Source organism: Phoenix dactylifera, unplaced genomic scaffold (genome assembly GCF_009389715.1).
Source record: "Phoenix dactylifera cultivar Barhee BC4 unplaced genomic scaffold, palm_55x_up_171113_PBpolish2nd_filt_p 002302F, whole genome shotgun sequence".
Lineage (NCBI taxonomy): Eukaryota > Viridiplantae > Streptophyta > Magnoliopsida > Arecales > Arecaceae > Phoenix > Phoenix dactylifera.
Genome location: NW_024069548.1, coordinates 5,001 through 19,773, shown reverse-complemented (window position 1 = coordinate 19,773; position 14,773 = coordinate 5,001). Strand labels below are relative to the sequence as shown.

The 14,773-nt window shown below is 36.7% G+C and overlaps 1 protein-coding gene across 1 annotated transcript in view; it reads right to left on the bottom strand.

Annotated features, from left to right (window-relative positions):
* Positions 1-5,126: 5,126 nt before the first annotated feature.
* LOC120109507 (2,3-dimethylmalate lyase-like) overlaps positions 5,127-14,773 on the bottom strand; it is an 11,706-nt gene continuing 2,059 nt past the window's right edge. The window contains 7 exon segments of the mRNA XM_039123251.1: positions 5,127-5,559; positions 5,644-5,680; positions 6,956-7,072; positions 7,074-7,177; positions 7,244-7,394; positions 9,094-9,216; positions 14,584-14,773. The exon segment at positions 14,584-14,773 is cut by the window's right edge and continues 92 nt beyond it. Coding sequence (XP_038979179.1) covers positions 5,426-5,559; positions 5,644-5,680; positions 6,956-7,072; positions 7,074-7,177; positions 7,244-7,394; positions 9,094-9,216; positions 14,584-14,773 — 856 coding nt within the window. The 3' untranslated portion in view covers positions 5,127-5,425.

The following is a 14,773-nucleotide window of genomic DNA, read 5'->3' as shown; positions in this document are numbered from 1 at the left end:
CCGTCCGAGGGTTTAAAAAAGGCCGCTCAGCTGTCGGTCCTTTCGCACTGTCCACCTCGCAGTCAAGGAGAGCGCTCTCTAGAGCGGGAGGGTAGGCGCGGGAAGCGCAGTAAGATACCCGCGGCCGCGGTAAGCGATATCAACGTCGGATGGGTATACAGAGTTGGGAGGATATCGGAGACGGCTGTCCGGGATATGATATCCTGATGGGGACGAGTTACGAGCGCCTAATTAATTAGAGCCGGGCCCTACGGGATAGCGTGGGCCGACTTCTCCCGAGCCGCGGGACACGTGGGGAGATCCGTTGCCGTCAGCCGAAAGGCATGTGCGAGGGATATGCCGCTCGTTGGAAGCGTGTGAACGAGTCCAGAATCCGGACAGAGACGCGACTGTGATATTGTTTGGATAATTTGGCTTTTTGCTTGTTGGCTTTTATTTTTGTTTGGTTATTTTAAATCATGGGTCTCCTTTCATTTGATTAGATGGATGATATTGTTTGTGTTGATATGTTTCTAGAGGGGAGTGTAGATGGTTCCAATAATTTGGCTTTTAGGCATTGGTTTTTATTTAATTTGATCTTATTTGGTTAGGTGGTTGTCCTTGTTCATATTGATACCTTTAGAAGGGAAATACAGATGATACATATAATTTGGCTTTTGCTTGTTTGTTTTTATATAGTATGGTGACACGTCGCCAGAAAAAGTAGAACATGATGCACTAATATGGTAAGTTAATATTTCCACTAATGGAAGTGTCATATTGTGGTATTAACTCCAATATAAAATCTAATGATTTTAAAACACCTAAGCCAGTATAGTATCCATATATAATAAATTTCAATACGATATGTGATATATCAAGAATTATGTTGCATATGCTACAATCTTAATAAGCACATATGTATATTAATCTTGAAATTATTTTCAGAGTTCTATATGTTTTTTGGCCTCTTCTATTATTTTGTTATATGGTATCTAAAATAGAGGTTCGGTTTATTTGCATGAAATATCTGTATTAGTGATACGGATATCAATGTGGTCAGCTTTCATTAAAGTTTATTATTTGAATGCGATAAAAAATTTAGCTATTGAGACCTTCTATTTATTATAATTTGTTATATTATCATACTATATTTCAAAAATAGTTGAAATAAAAAGAAAAAAAATTCATATCTGCATATTGCATAAGATCAATTTTAATGGCACCGATATTAATTACCAAGAGTTGCAGAGTTCTCGTTTGTCATATGAATGCCGGTAATGATAGGGCAAATTTGACTATTGAAGTCTTCTAATTATTATATTATAATGTGCTATATTATTACTATATTATATTTGAAGAAGGTTTGAGAAAAAAAAAAGAAATAATTCATATTTTGCATGTCACATGGGTTATATGCTAGTTTAGCTTATAGTGAAATTTCGGCACCATTATGGAGAAAAAAAAAATCATCAGGTCATAATATATGTCATGGCTACTTCTAGGGGCATTCTTTTAATTGCTACCCTATCCTCCAGGAAGGGGTTAAAGTCTAATAGTTGATGGCTCTTTTTCTAGTAGCCAAGTTATTTGGGACCCAAAAATTGTTGGGTACCTTAATCTCTTGTTTTGGTATCAGCAATCTCATGTCATCTAAAATTTCACTTGGTATATCCATCAAAAGGGGACAACTGATCAGTTACCCTGCGGTGTAAAATGAAAAGCCGCATGGGAAAGTTGATATCATAGGTCAGAAGCATGTAGGTTGTCATTGAAGCTATCTCATCCCTGATGAAATGCTTCCTTGCATGCTACAGTATCTATATAATCTAGTAAATGGGTAGCCACTAATTGGACCGATCCCATGTAGTAATCTAGACTAGTCGCTGTAATTTGGCTGCAAGGTATTGTCCTTGACCAAATCCAGTTCTAACCCAGGCTTTATGAAATGAAGCTGGTGCAGTTTTTAGTCCTCCATTTTCTCTGTTAAAAGAAAAATGAGGCCTACTTGTGCTGATGCATAATGACCCAAAAAGGATATATTGTATGTTTGCTATGGCTATAGCTAGAAATAACCAGAACTGCTCAAACTATAATTTAGGTAATCCAAAATCAGGATCACTCTTTTTTCCTCTTAAGGGTCTATTTGGAAAATCCAATAGAATTGAGCTGGATTTTATATAAGAATTAAGCCAAACAAATTTTTGATGCAAGCTTCTTATAAAAGCCAAGCTTCGTTCAGGAAGTGCACTCAACAAATATGATCTTTCCTTTGTACGTTAACAAGAACACACACACACACACATATTGAAAGAGAACACTTCTTCTTTCTTGAAGTGAACACAAAACACATGGTATCTTTGGAGAAGGCAATTTTTCATGTATCAAAGTAGTAAAGATTGCTAGTGGAGCAGCTCAACTACCTACTATGGGATCAAAAAAATAACCTCATGGACTGAAATTTGAAGTCTCAATCAATATATAGAGTAACTAGCATGGACCAGAATTGGGGCCTAACCCTGCCTAAAATAGCATGTGGGTCTCATGGTACCTTATTTTTTAGAATAGGGTTCCATAATACCATAAAATGGAGTTTGGAACATTAGGAAGAAGAGAATGTATTGGAAAAAAAAAAATCTTAGCCCCCTCCCCACCCCCACTTGAGTTGCTTGTAAGTCCCTCGATCACAAGCTTGACACCATTCCACCGTTATGGAGAGCCATTTTAAATTCCTTGATTAGATGGTTTATTATTCTTTTGGTACAAAAAGAGAGACCTAGCTCCAGAAGAAAAAGAAGAAAGAAAACGGAAACTATAATTTTGGAAATGAACAACCATAACTCCCGCAAGATAGGAAAGTGTTAGAGTAGGGATAATGCACGAATTTTTTCTCACGGTCTTAAACCAGAAAGAATCCATAACTACTCCAGGAGAATTATCGGTGGTCGAAATATTTATCGCAGGAGGATTCAGATATTCCTAAGTGTTTGAAATGTTCATGGCTATGGTAAGGTTGGGAATCGCACCTGTGAGACTGCTGAGGTACATAGTAACTATATGGAGATTCTCTTTTATTGAGGTGGTAACCCTGCATTGAGACCTCATGTGCGATCACATTAAACTATCAACATTGGCAATTTACATCAAAAAAAATTGTCTAAGATTGAGATGCAAACCAGATTACATAGCTTGCAAATGGTTCTTTGATCTAAACAACGAGACATTTTACTGTATTCTGGATGTTAGTAAATTTACAGCCAACTCATGTATCAATAATGATACCCAAACTATGTCCTTGATAGGGATCATAATGGCTTACTGCATTTAGATATGAGTCTAGCTGTCCAACATGAAATTCATCATATGGTATAGTATCCATATTAGAATAAGACATAATTAGAAACATAAGACATAGGACCCAGATGGTTACTTTAAGTTTTGGAAGTAATTGTTTTGATAAAATTATTATTAATAATAATTAATCACTTAAAAAAGTTTCATACAAACGAATTATATGGTGTCTGACATTATCCATGGTTCTGATGAGCCATAATATCATATGATAGGGATTTGATAATGTATGAGCTTTCGATGATTATACGAGGATATTAGACAGATAGGGACTGATTTTCAATATAAAGCTTGTGCAAGAACAGAGACTAATTTCATATCGACTTACTAAGCGTTAGTAGTATGATATATGCTCCATATCTTCATACCAGACTATGTTGCTAATATGTGACAATAGTGTATCTATCGGAAAAAAATGCATTAATTGGTGAGAGCTGATATGAGTTGACCTATTCTAGTAGCATATCTAGTATGTACCATTTATTTTTAGGTTAATTGGATGAAGATACCTCCTCCAACCGTTGGAGTTGTAAATATGAGTACTTCCTCCTTGGGTCAGAGACGCTCAACGTAGATGTCTTTATGGGAATGACTATAAAAGGAAAACAAAAGATTCTAAGTCATCCATAATGGTATAAGCAAAATGGTCAATTGTATGCTTAAAAGTGATCACTACCATGCATCAAATACATACCAAGAGAGATGGCGTTGGAGGAATTGAGTATGATACAATCTCTGTGCTCCTTGATAAAAATCTTTTAACAAAAAGATAATAGGTAGGCTGGATGTGCATGCATGAGAGGCATGAACAAAGGATGTATATAAAGAAAAAGGTTGAAAAAAGAGAGAGCGAAAAAAGAAAACTTGGCCACAGTAAACGGCTGGATCCAGAGCGGGCATGCCAGGTCAGATCTGTACCTACTAATCTGAAATGTTTGCCACTTGTGGAAGAGTTTGATTCATTCCGAGCCTCGCATGTGCTTCGGGGGGCGAACAATGCTGCAGACTGGGTCGCCTCCTTTGCAGCACATCACTCCGGAATCGTCTTATAGAAAATTTCTGATCACGTGCCGTAGGCACTAGAGTATGTTTTGTATTATGATTGTTTTGGGCGTACTCACAGCCTAGTGTAGTGTGAACGCCATTGCACCAAAAAATTATCCCTGGTGCATTTTGATGCCATGACATTTGGCATCAGAAGATCTAGACACCAAACCTCTAAAACCAGAGCACCCAAGGTGGGCAAAATAAAGGCCATATGCAGTGTGCATGCCTTGGGTGATGATCAAGACTTCAGGAATGCAGTAGATGACATCAAAAAATGGGGTGTCTACGGCATAAAGACACCATATGTTATACATGGTTTAATTAAGTATATGACCAATCACACTATTTGCTCTATCTTGGCAAGTCACCCTTAAAATGACTGCATAAGTCATACATTTGTTATGAATACTTCATCAGAGAGCACCTAGAACAACTTAGCATATAATGCCCAATCAGACTGACTCATATCTGAATGATCAAATTAATGAAAAAATAATCTGAAAAACAGCATCAACCAAGATTTTCTTGAGAAAAAAAGAAAGAAATTAGCAACATCAAATTCAGCATACAACGGCTTGAGAAGCACAGATGTACCCCATTTTACCATAAATAATTATATAAAAGCGGGCATTAAGCACCTCTTAGTTTTAGTACTTCTATTGTATTTCCTCGAGTTATTCTATAGATTCATCAATGAATGATGATCTTAATCAAAAGAAAGAAAATAAGGATAAAGTAAAGACCATAGCTTCACTTAACTGCGGTGCCTGATGGAGAACCACAAAATTTCTCATTCATCTGGTGTCTATCGTACAACAATCTTTCTAAATGTTTACCAGGCAAACATGCGATCCCCCTCCCTTTCCCCATGTGCATTTAATAAAATTGGCATCATATCTTGGCAGGATCATATGGCTGCGTCTAAGGTTAACATGTGACAGTTAATGTGCTGTCAGCAGTGAAGCATACATAAGATTAACTTTTATAATGATCGGAAGAAAATACCCACAGCAAACTGAGGACCAAAACTTTAGTTCATAAGTTCAGCTCATTCAATGAACACCTGAATCCTATCTCCCATTGCATCATTAAAATCTAGCAGTATCTTCCCACTTTGAGGGCCATCACCCGCTTCTATAGAGGCATCCTCTAACATTTCGATGATATTAACACCTCCCAAGCCTGTTGAACAGAAATATTGTCATCGAGTTCTGGCATTTCCAAAAATTATTTTTCTGGAACAGTATTGGATCAAGATTATGATACCTGGTATTATTCTTGACATTCCTTCTAAGAACCCGGCCTGTTGTAAAACAGCAAATCATCAATTGTTCTAACAAAATTAATCACATGACTGCTTATTTGAAGCATGTAATTATTTCGATGAATGCTCATGCTGGAAATTGTGCAAATGTATGCAGTTTCTGCCAGTTAAGATGACAAGGATGTCAGTTTTGATGGCACATAGATGAATCGAATTTAATTTGTTAAGTTTTGGGATTGTATTGACACATAACTACTGGATTCTTTAGAAAAGAGAATTCAGGAATCTATCATGTCTGCATGACTACAGGGAAGTCTACACGTATAAATACATGGACAATGTAGAAGAATGGCCTAGTGCACAAGGCTCCTGCTATTGCAAGGTATGAGAGTTGAATGTATGCAGCCTTGCCCCCATATATAAAGAGGTTATTTCCGTGTTTCAAACCTGTGACCTCTAAGTCATAATGCATCAAGGCTCACCCTCGAAAACCGAAGGATACACTAGAAAACATGCAGATAGATTATGGACAATCCATTGAGAAAATGGTCCCATAGATTACATTAAAAGAAACATGCTGATTGGATAAATTTTAATCCAACTTATCCGCAAGGTTTAGAGACTTTAAGATGGGTGTATCATCGATGGCTGCTTCATGATGAAAAACTTCTCTCTTTAAAGTTCTATTTAGATCAAATGATTCCTCAACATCTTGAATGATCTCCTCAAATGTACCTTTGAATTTATCATTATCATCGAGGCAATCCTATAAAAAGTCATTATCAACAAAAAAATAAATTCATGTATTCTATATCTCCTCCTATCTGTGTTGGAATTTTCACATATAAGGTGGAGCAAAAGCCAATTCTATCACCTCCATGGTTTAGGAAGATGATCAGCCCAGAAATAAAAATCCTTTTTAGCTTAATTGCTGCAGTCTGTAAACTATGTCATGTCATCATGTCATTGCCAGTTCTCAATTTCATAAATTTGAAAATGAAGAATGAATCAGACATAAACAGTAAATTCACTTTGGTGAACAAATTCACTTTGATACCAAATAATGCATGGACAATGTAATACTGAATAAATTCAACATAGAACTAAAAGATTACTTCTACTTATGTGATGTTCTGATACATGCATGAACTGCCGAAATATAAAAATTTCATGCATGGATCTGGAGCATAATTAAATGGATGTGTTAAAAGCAAGAAAACATGACATGTCACTCAGAAGCCAAAGAAGGCCAAGGTATTCAAGCAAGTGCTCCGTTTTTTCTTACTTATTAGAAAGTAAAAAAAAAACACTTACAGGAATTCTGACATCGAGCTTTTCAAGTCCATTCCTTCCAGTGATTTTCAGTCTCAGTGTACGAGACCATATTCCAGACATACGATCTCTCGAATCACCTGAACTGAAGTTGTCATAACACGTATGGGGCTAGCACTTCAACAACAGGATCACTTGGCCTGTCTTCTCTCTGTTCAGGATATTCTTGAGTTGTTGGCCTTGTACTGGTAGCAGGAGAATAGCCTATATTTGAAAAGAGCACAGGTTAGCAGATTTGGACAGTCAGCACATGAGAGTTCTAGCACTCACCTCTTCTGTATGATGGTTGAGGAGGAGGGATACTGTATCGCTTTTCTTCTTCATAATATTCATTGAAACCCAGTGTGTCCTTGATTTCTTCAAAAGATGGCAAGCTCCCAGGAGAAGGTACACGACCACCTTTTATGGCAGCAAGTGCATCCTAGAAATGAAAAGTTGTTTATTTTTTGACATATACTGAGCACTTTACATAATAAAATCAGAAAGAGAAAATCATCCATCGAAGGCTTGAAGGAAATGGGCAAATCTTCCTTGCTATTCTGAAAAACATGCAGGGTGCTAGGGAGTTATTCCAAATGAATGGAGTCATAGTGATAAACTTTATCACAAACCAGATCCGAAAACTAGTCCAACCACAGCATTGAAGTTTCTGTTACCCCAGAAAATAAAGGTACCAGGAAGGCTCTTTTGGCTCATTTGCATTCTAGGCAGTCTGACTTCTAGTTTCCCAAGTCAGAAAACATATGTTATGTCATCATGGAGAAGAAACGTATGGTGGCAAGCTATGGAATTTCAAGGACATTATCTCCTGCATGTTAATAGATAAAAAATGTAGAGTTACTTGATTTCCAGTATATTGACCTGTCAAAATATCTTGATACTCCAATCAGTAAATTTCATTTATCAAAAGCTTTACATCCCATTCCAGTATGGATCCAGAAAAATTACTCCTTCCGCATTCCAACCTTTGTTATCAGTATTGCAGCAATATCACTAGCATTTTTTCTTTTCACAAAGTGAAATTAAAGTCATACTCCTTTTAAACCATATTACCTAGCTCGCATTAATAGCTGGCAGCAATATCATTAGCATTTTTTACCAGGCTCACATTAGTAGCTGGCCATTAACCATAACAACAGACATACCAATCGAAAAGATTAATTAAGTAAACAAGTTCACTACAACATACCTACACATGAAGAAGAGTGATATTGTAAAAGTTATAAAAGAATATCCATTTCACCAAGGGGCCCATGGATTCATTGACACATTTCCAAACGGATGTCCAGTTAAGTTCACATGAAGTTTGTTTAGGAAAAAAGAAGTGGAAAAGAAATACTTTTACTCAGAGGATTTAAACAGTCAAAGGAACCAATTAGTCTTCTTCCATACAACACTATTTACAATTAATTAATCCAGGTATCCAAGTTTTAGATACTCTAGATTATATGTTAAACAAGCACAAATTGCATGATCATGATCCATAAAGCATGCATAATCCAACCACCCATGGGTGATTAGCTTCAACTATTCATGAAAAGAATACTCCTTGACTGGATGAAAAGAAACTCTCCAAAAGCAATTTCACAGCTAGACTGGGCTTTATGCTTGCTTCATTAGAGTAAACCAAATCTCACATAAAACATAACTCAATTAAAAAACAATTTTTTTTAGCTCCTAGTTACTCAATATAAAAACTCTAGCTACATTAAACTAATGTCATTAAATTAAAATTGATATAGGTTTTCCACACTGCTCGAAATGGAAAATCTGGATAAAACTTGTATTCAGACGTGGTTCAGGACTGCTTACCAGAAATACATAAAAACAAACAGAATGTTAAAAGACCACCAATAAATCACTTTTTTTTTGGAGCTGCTGGTAAACTAAGACCAAAACAGAAGCAACAAGAACCAAAAAAATAATGAAAAAGAATTATAAATTTTAGAATATAAAAAAGGTGCGCATCTAAATTTGTAAAAATGAAGAATAATGAGAACAACACTAGCATGAATTTGCAACCTATAGCATTGCCTTGTTCTATTTTGGATCTAATCAATTTCTAACTCAAATTAAATTCTGGGAACAAAATAATTATGTATAGATCAAAAGGGACAGACCTCCATTGCTCGGATCGATACTCCAATTAAGGATAGTGGATAGCTCACAATTTTAAAACCAATTTCCTCCAGTTCAATAGGGTTCAAAATGGGAGTTTTGCCTCCACCTTCAAGCATGTTGGCCTGCACAACATGATAAGAATACTTAACAATGAGAATATCTTAACAGTTAAACATTTCATATTAATTTTGTTTGGTCTAATAGATTCAAACGAGTCACCAGAAGATACTAGCAACGCACAATACAGAAAAGAAATATATAAGTTCCTTTTCAAAAGGAAACATAACAGAGATCGTTGAAGAAATTGTAATAGTCATGCCAAAACCTGGGAGTGAGGTAAAAATAGTTAAGTTCTATCTGTAGACCTGCCAAATGCCTAGTTTCCACAGATGCAACAAAAATATCTGTTTTGATATCTGGCATTGCAAGTCCTTCTCTCCATGAACTTTTTCTGCACAGAAATCTGAAAATTCTATGGATTTTATATTAATTTTTAGAGCTGCTATCTGTTTTGGATCCCTGCTGATCGCAGGATTCATTTGCCAGATCAGATCTACATCAAGTACACTACTAACTTACTGATCAAAATTGGAAACTAAATAGCTAAACTGGGAGTATGCAACAACTTCTAAGATCTGAACTCTGAAGAGAAATAAAAGATTTGTCAAACAGATTGCTTATCTCACAAGCACTAAGCTAAAACTCGCCTTTGTAGCGACTATGGTTCCAAATTAGGCACTGCAAAGCAATAATTCTGTACTCTGAAATAACATAAGAGGGTTTTTCGTAAAAGCCCCACAAACTAAAGTAATAGACATCGTAATATTGTAAGTTACTCCAACAGTGATAGCGCAAGATCACCATAACATCAGAAGTCTATTACAGGATATTTCAACTTTTTATGGCCATGATTAGCTGGGAAAGGAAAGGAAATTTACAGGAATGTTGTGCTAAGGTCAACTGTCAAGTCAGAATACAAGTTCACGGGCCAGAATGCTTAGCAGTTAGTGTCAATGAGATCTTTTATGTAGGAAATAGGCTTCAAAATCAGCTACTTACTGAAAATATTTTTTAATTAAGCTGGTTGTGAATTTCAGTGCTAACACTCCAAACTTTTCATGAACATAGCATATGATGACAAAGTATTATTTTTGTTTGGAGACTTAACTGATTCTGAAGATCAATTTGGACATATCTTCCAAAACGCTGTCAAACAATAAAAATCTCCTCTATATTTGAGTCCTCTCTCACCCTCTCTCCATCCTCTTCCCTCCCCTCCCCCCCTTCTATCTTTTAATCTTTTTATGGTTTTCTGTCTGATTTCTCCGCATGAAGCCAGCATCGCTTTGAAAGATTCTTGGTCATGGGCTGCCCAACCCTGCAACTCCATTATCTTTCACCTTAAGTTCATCGACACATGCAGGACTCTAGATTCACATAAGTTTTTGGAAGCTTAATAAAACATTGTCGACCCTTTTCCTATCAGCTAAAGCTTTAAGAATCAATTAATAAGTTAATATGGTATCAGAGTTCAGGTTTGCTGAAGGTCATGAGTTTGAATTCCCTCTATGACAATTATTTATTGAATCAGTCCAGTTATTATCTGGACTTGTTCTAGTCCTTGTGGTTACTACCTTGACTTATTTCAGCCATTGTTGTCCCTCCACGTATGTCGTCTGAGCTGCATGAGTGTTAAGCCCAATGTAACATTGTTGATCCTTTCTCTATCAGCTTAAGCTTTTGGGGTCAATCGGTAAGTTAACATTTATTTCAAGCTAGCATGGTAAAACTTTATTCACTAGATTGAGCAGATCGGTAACCATATGTAAGTATCATGTTTGGATCACTAAATTTTAACTGGTCCCTGTTTATTGGATAGAAATAATTTATGTTATCTTTATTTGGGTGACACAGTTATTTTGGCTGACCACTTTGTAGGTCTAAATTACATCACCAGCCACCTAGGGATACTTAGTCAGCCTAGCTAGTATCTCTGCTTTGACAATAGGAAAAGGGGGCACAATTTATTAGTTACATCCATGCACTACTCTCCTTTTATCACTTATCCTTCTATCTTTCTCCTTTTCTTTTCATTCTCTGCCTCTTCTGTTTGTAACGCTTTAAGGGCTTGTTTTGATTGCTGTTTCAGTTTTTGCCTTATGGTTGTTGTTCCTTTTTAAGTAAGAAAGACAGATTAGGTCATTAAGACCTTTTGATTGCAACAAATCTGGTTCTCAACAAACGCAAGCCAGAAATAACCTGGAAGACATCACAACCTATATATAGATCCACTCATGAAGACAGAGCTTCCTTAAAATATTCTGACCTATTTTTTTTGTTATTTTTGAGAGTTTCAAACCAACACCAAAGTCTAAAACTAAAATGTAGAACTGCCACATATTTGATGCCTGACTTTTGATGGTTGTCTGTCGGTTTCTTTTAGCCCATTGTCCTTAAAATGAAGGCTCCAACTTGTGCAAGCCCAATAAGTTCTAATGTAATAGTTAAAATTATGGTGGGAGAAGCATCTTTCTCTCATCTGATTCAGCATATTTTTGTGCCAAAATGCTGCTTTCCAAGATTGACAACCCTAGTCTTACATCAAACTATTATACACTTCATTATTTCCACATTTAAGAGCAGTCTTTTTTTTTCTCTTTTCAAAATGTCCATTCAAGAACTCCAAAAAAATTTAATTTATAGATTGGGGCTGACAAGACTGCTGTGCACTGACCTACGGAGCATATAGTAATAGCACTATGTTGTGGCCCTTAGCTTTTATTCTATCAATGATTAACAACTGCAACATTTCTTTTTGTAACTTAACTTTCAACATTATTCTTAGACTCATAGTTTTGTCACATCAGCCTCCTCACAACCAGAATCAGCTTCTCTTTGATATCTTCACAGTTCAAGCTAAATATTAAGAAAAGTTAGAAATACGGCTTATTTATGGCATCATTAATATGTATAGAGCAGTTCGAGATGTTATAATGAGGTCCTTTATATACATTATATTTGTGAGCATGCATTTACATAGCACTCAAACAAGGAGCAGATTATCATGCATCATGCTTGTGCTGGTTAGGACTCATAAACTAGTCTTGCCAACACTCGGCATGCACCACCAACAGAAGTGAAGCAATGATAGTACAGTGTAAGCTCATATAACATAGTTATCATGCAGCACCTTTGTAGATTGTGCTGCTTTTAAGGTTTTATGGCAGATTTTCAGTTCATATCTGATCAGCAATAACCCTTCTAGAGACAGTGAGAAGGCAGTAGAAGAAAGGGAGAAAGAAAAAGAAGGGCAAACTGAAGCTTTAGAGGAGAAAAAAGTGTATGCTCATCAATCGGAGCAAAAACTCAAATGCATGTCATAGTGTCTCTACAGCAACATAAAAACTAAAAGGAACTGAGCAAACAACATATAAGAAATCTCAGAGTTATCATTTTTAGCCTCCTACATATTGTGGGACAGAGAAGGACAGGTGAAGAGCATCTAAATACCTATGGGAGATAAAACGCACATATCTTTCTTTACATCTCTCTTTCATCTAGTTTCCTATTGGCTGGTCCTTGATAGGGCCCACAATTGATTCACTGGTGACATAGCGTTGTAGCTTAAGTTCCAAGTCATTGGAGTAATCTACACCTCCCAACTTAAGATTAGATCATCTGATTTCTGCTGTACGAAAAACATGGCACTACAACTGAAAATAAAAGCTTCAATATTCAAAGCATGGTACACCCTACAAGTCGGAACCGGTGCGTACCGGGCATACCATACCATTCTGGTATTGAAATCAATATACGGTACGGAGAGCATACCAAGCATTAGTATGCCAAGCAGACACCCGTATTAGGCATACCGACACTGTACCAAGATGTTACCAATACGAGATCCGGCACTGAGATGGCAAACCTTGATTCAATGCAAAGCTAAATTGAACATGTCAATCATCAACAGTCCACATAATTGAGCTTTTATTGATTTTTAAGCTTTGGCTTGATGTGGGTTGCCGAGTTTTCTACTAAGCCAACATGTCCAACCTATTAATTGGGCCCTTAAATTCTCATGATAAAGAATAAGGAAAAAATAACATGGAAGAGCTCTAAACCATCCAGAATATATGGTCAAGCACATGCCTAAATTGGAAAATAGGGTACAACCCATAACACTACATAATAACCTGTATGAATGGATCGAAGAAATACATAGCACGACGCATTGATACAGGCTGAGATGCAGAATAAAAATATAATACTTGTGCGCCATGCTAATAAAATATTGGCACAGTATGTATTAGAGACATGATACAGTATCTAGGGACAATATAAACTGGCTCAAATGCGAAGTGAATGATTGACGGTTGATGTCAAGCTCAATGGCACTCATATGAGAAAAGGCAAACTATGAAATAGAGAATGAGAATTGACAGTTAGAACAAAGAAAACTAAGTGAAAACCGACACATCAAAACTGATTACTGCTAGTGGAAAAAACTGAATTGGTCAAGATTATGCTAAAAATAGCATATCTTAAGCCCATACCAGATCTTCAGCTTTTCCTTTTCATTTTTTCCCCTCTCTTTTGGTGAAGGAAGGGGGCTCAACCCTAGATTATAATCTTAAGAAACGGCATCTGCAGACTGGCATCCACCAGCTGGGTCAGAGTAGCTGGAAAGGAAGAACTCCAGGAGACAGGCTCAACAGTGGAGGTAGCTTCAGAATTGGCCACTCAATCTGCAGACTGATTACCTTCACAGAAGACGTGAGACATCTATATTTCCTTCAGGCTATGGACAAGTTGAAGCACATCAATCTCAATAGCAGTCATATGAGAAAAGGCAAACTATGAAATAGAGAGTGAGAATTGACAGTTAGAACAAAGAAAACTGAGTGAAAACCGACACATCAAAACTTATGACTGCTAGTGGAAAAAACTGAATTGGTTAAGATTATGCTAAAAATAGCATATCTTAAGCCCATACCAGATCTTTAGCTTTTCCTTTTCATTTTTTCCCCTCTCTTTTGGTGAAGGAAGGGGGCTCAACCCTAGATTACAATCTTAAGAAACAGCATCTGCAGACTGGCATCCACCAGCTGGGTCAGATTAGCTGGAAAGGAAGAACTCCAGGAAACAGGCTCAACAGTGGAGGTAGCTCCAGAATTGGCCACTTAATCTGCAGGTTGATTACCTTCACAGAAGACGTGAGACATCTGTATTTCCTTCAGGCTATGGACAAGTTGAAGCACATCAATCTTACACGGATGGTAAGCTGGAAAGTCCTTGGTGATCTTTAGCTTTTAAATATTCATGATTGTTACATTACTAAAAATATGTGCCTTGTGTTTTCAAAGATAAAAATTCTGATCATATTATCATGCAATGATCATACAGATGCACACATGTTTGGATTTTGTTAACACCACCAGGTTTCTCTTTATATTAAAAGGTTAATCAGATTATATGCAAACAAAGATTACCATTTTTGGAAGCAAAGGGGTAATCTCGCAAAATGCCCTCATCTCTTCTCTTGAAGCAAGCGCATCAATAAAAAGAACATCTGCCCCAGCATCAGCAAAGGCTCTTGATCGCCATAGTGATTCCTCGAAAGATGCTGCTTGGCGAGAATCAGTTCGTGCCACAATCACAATGTCAGAGCCACTTTCCTTC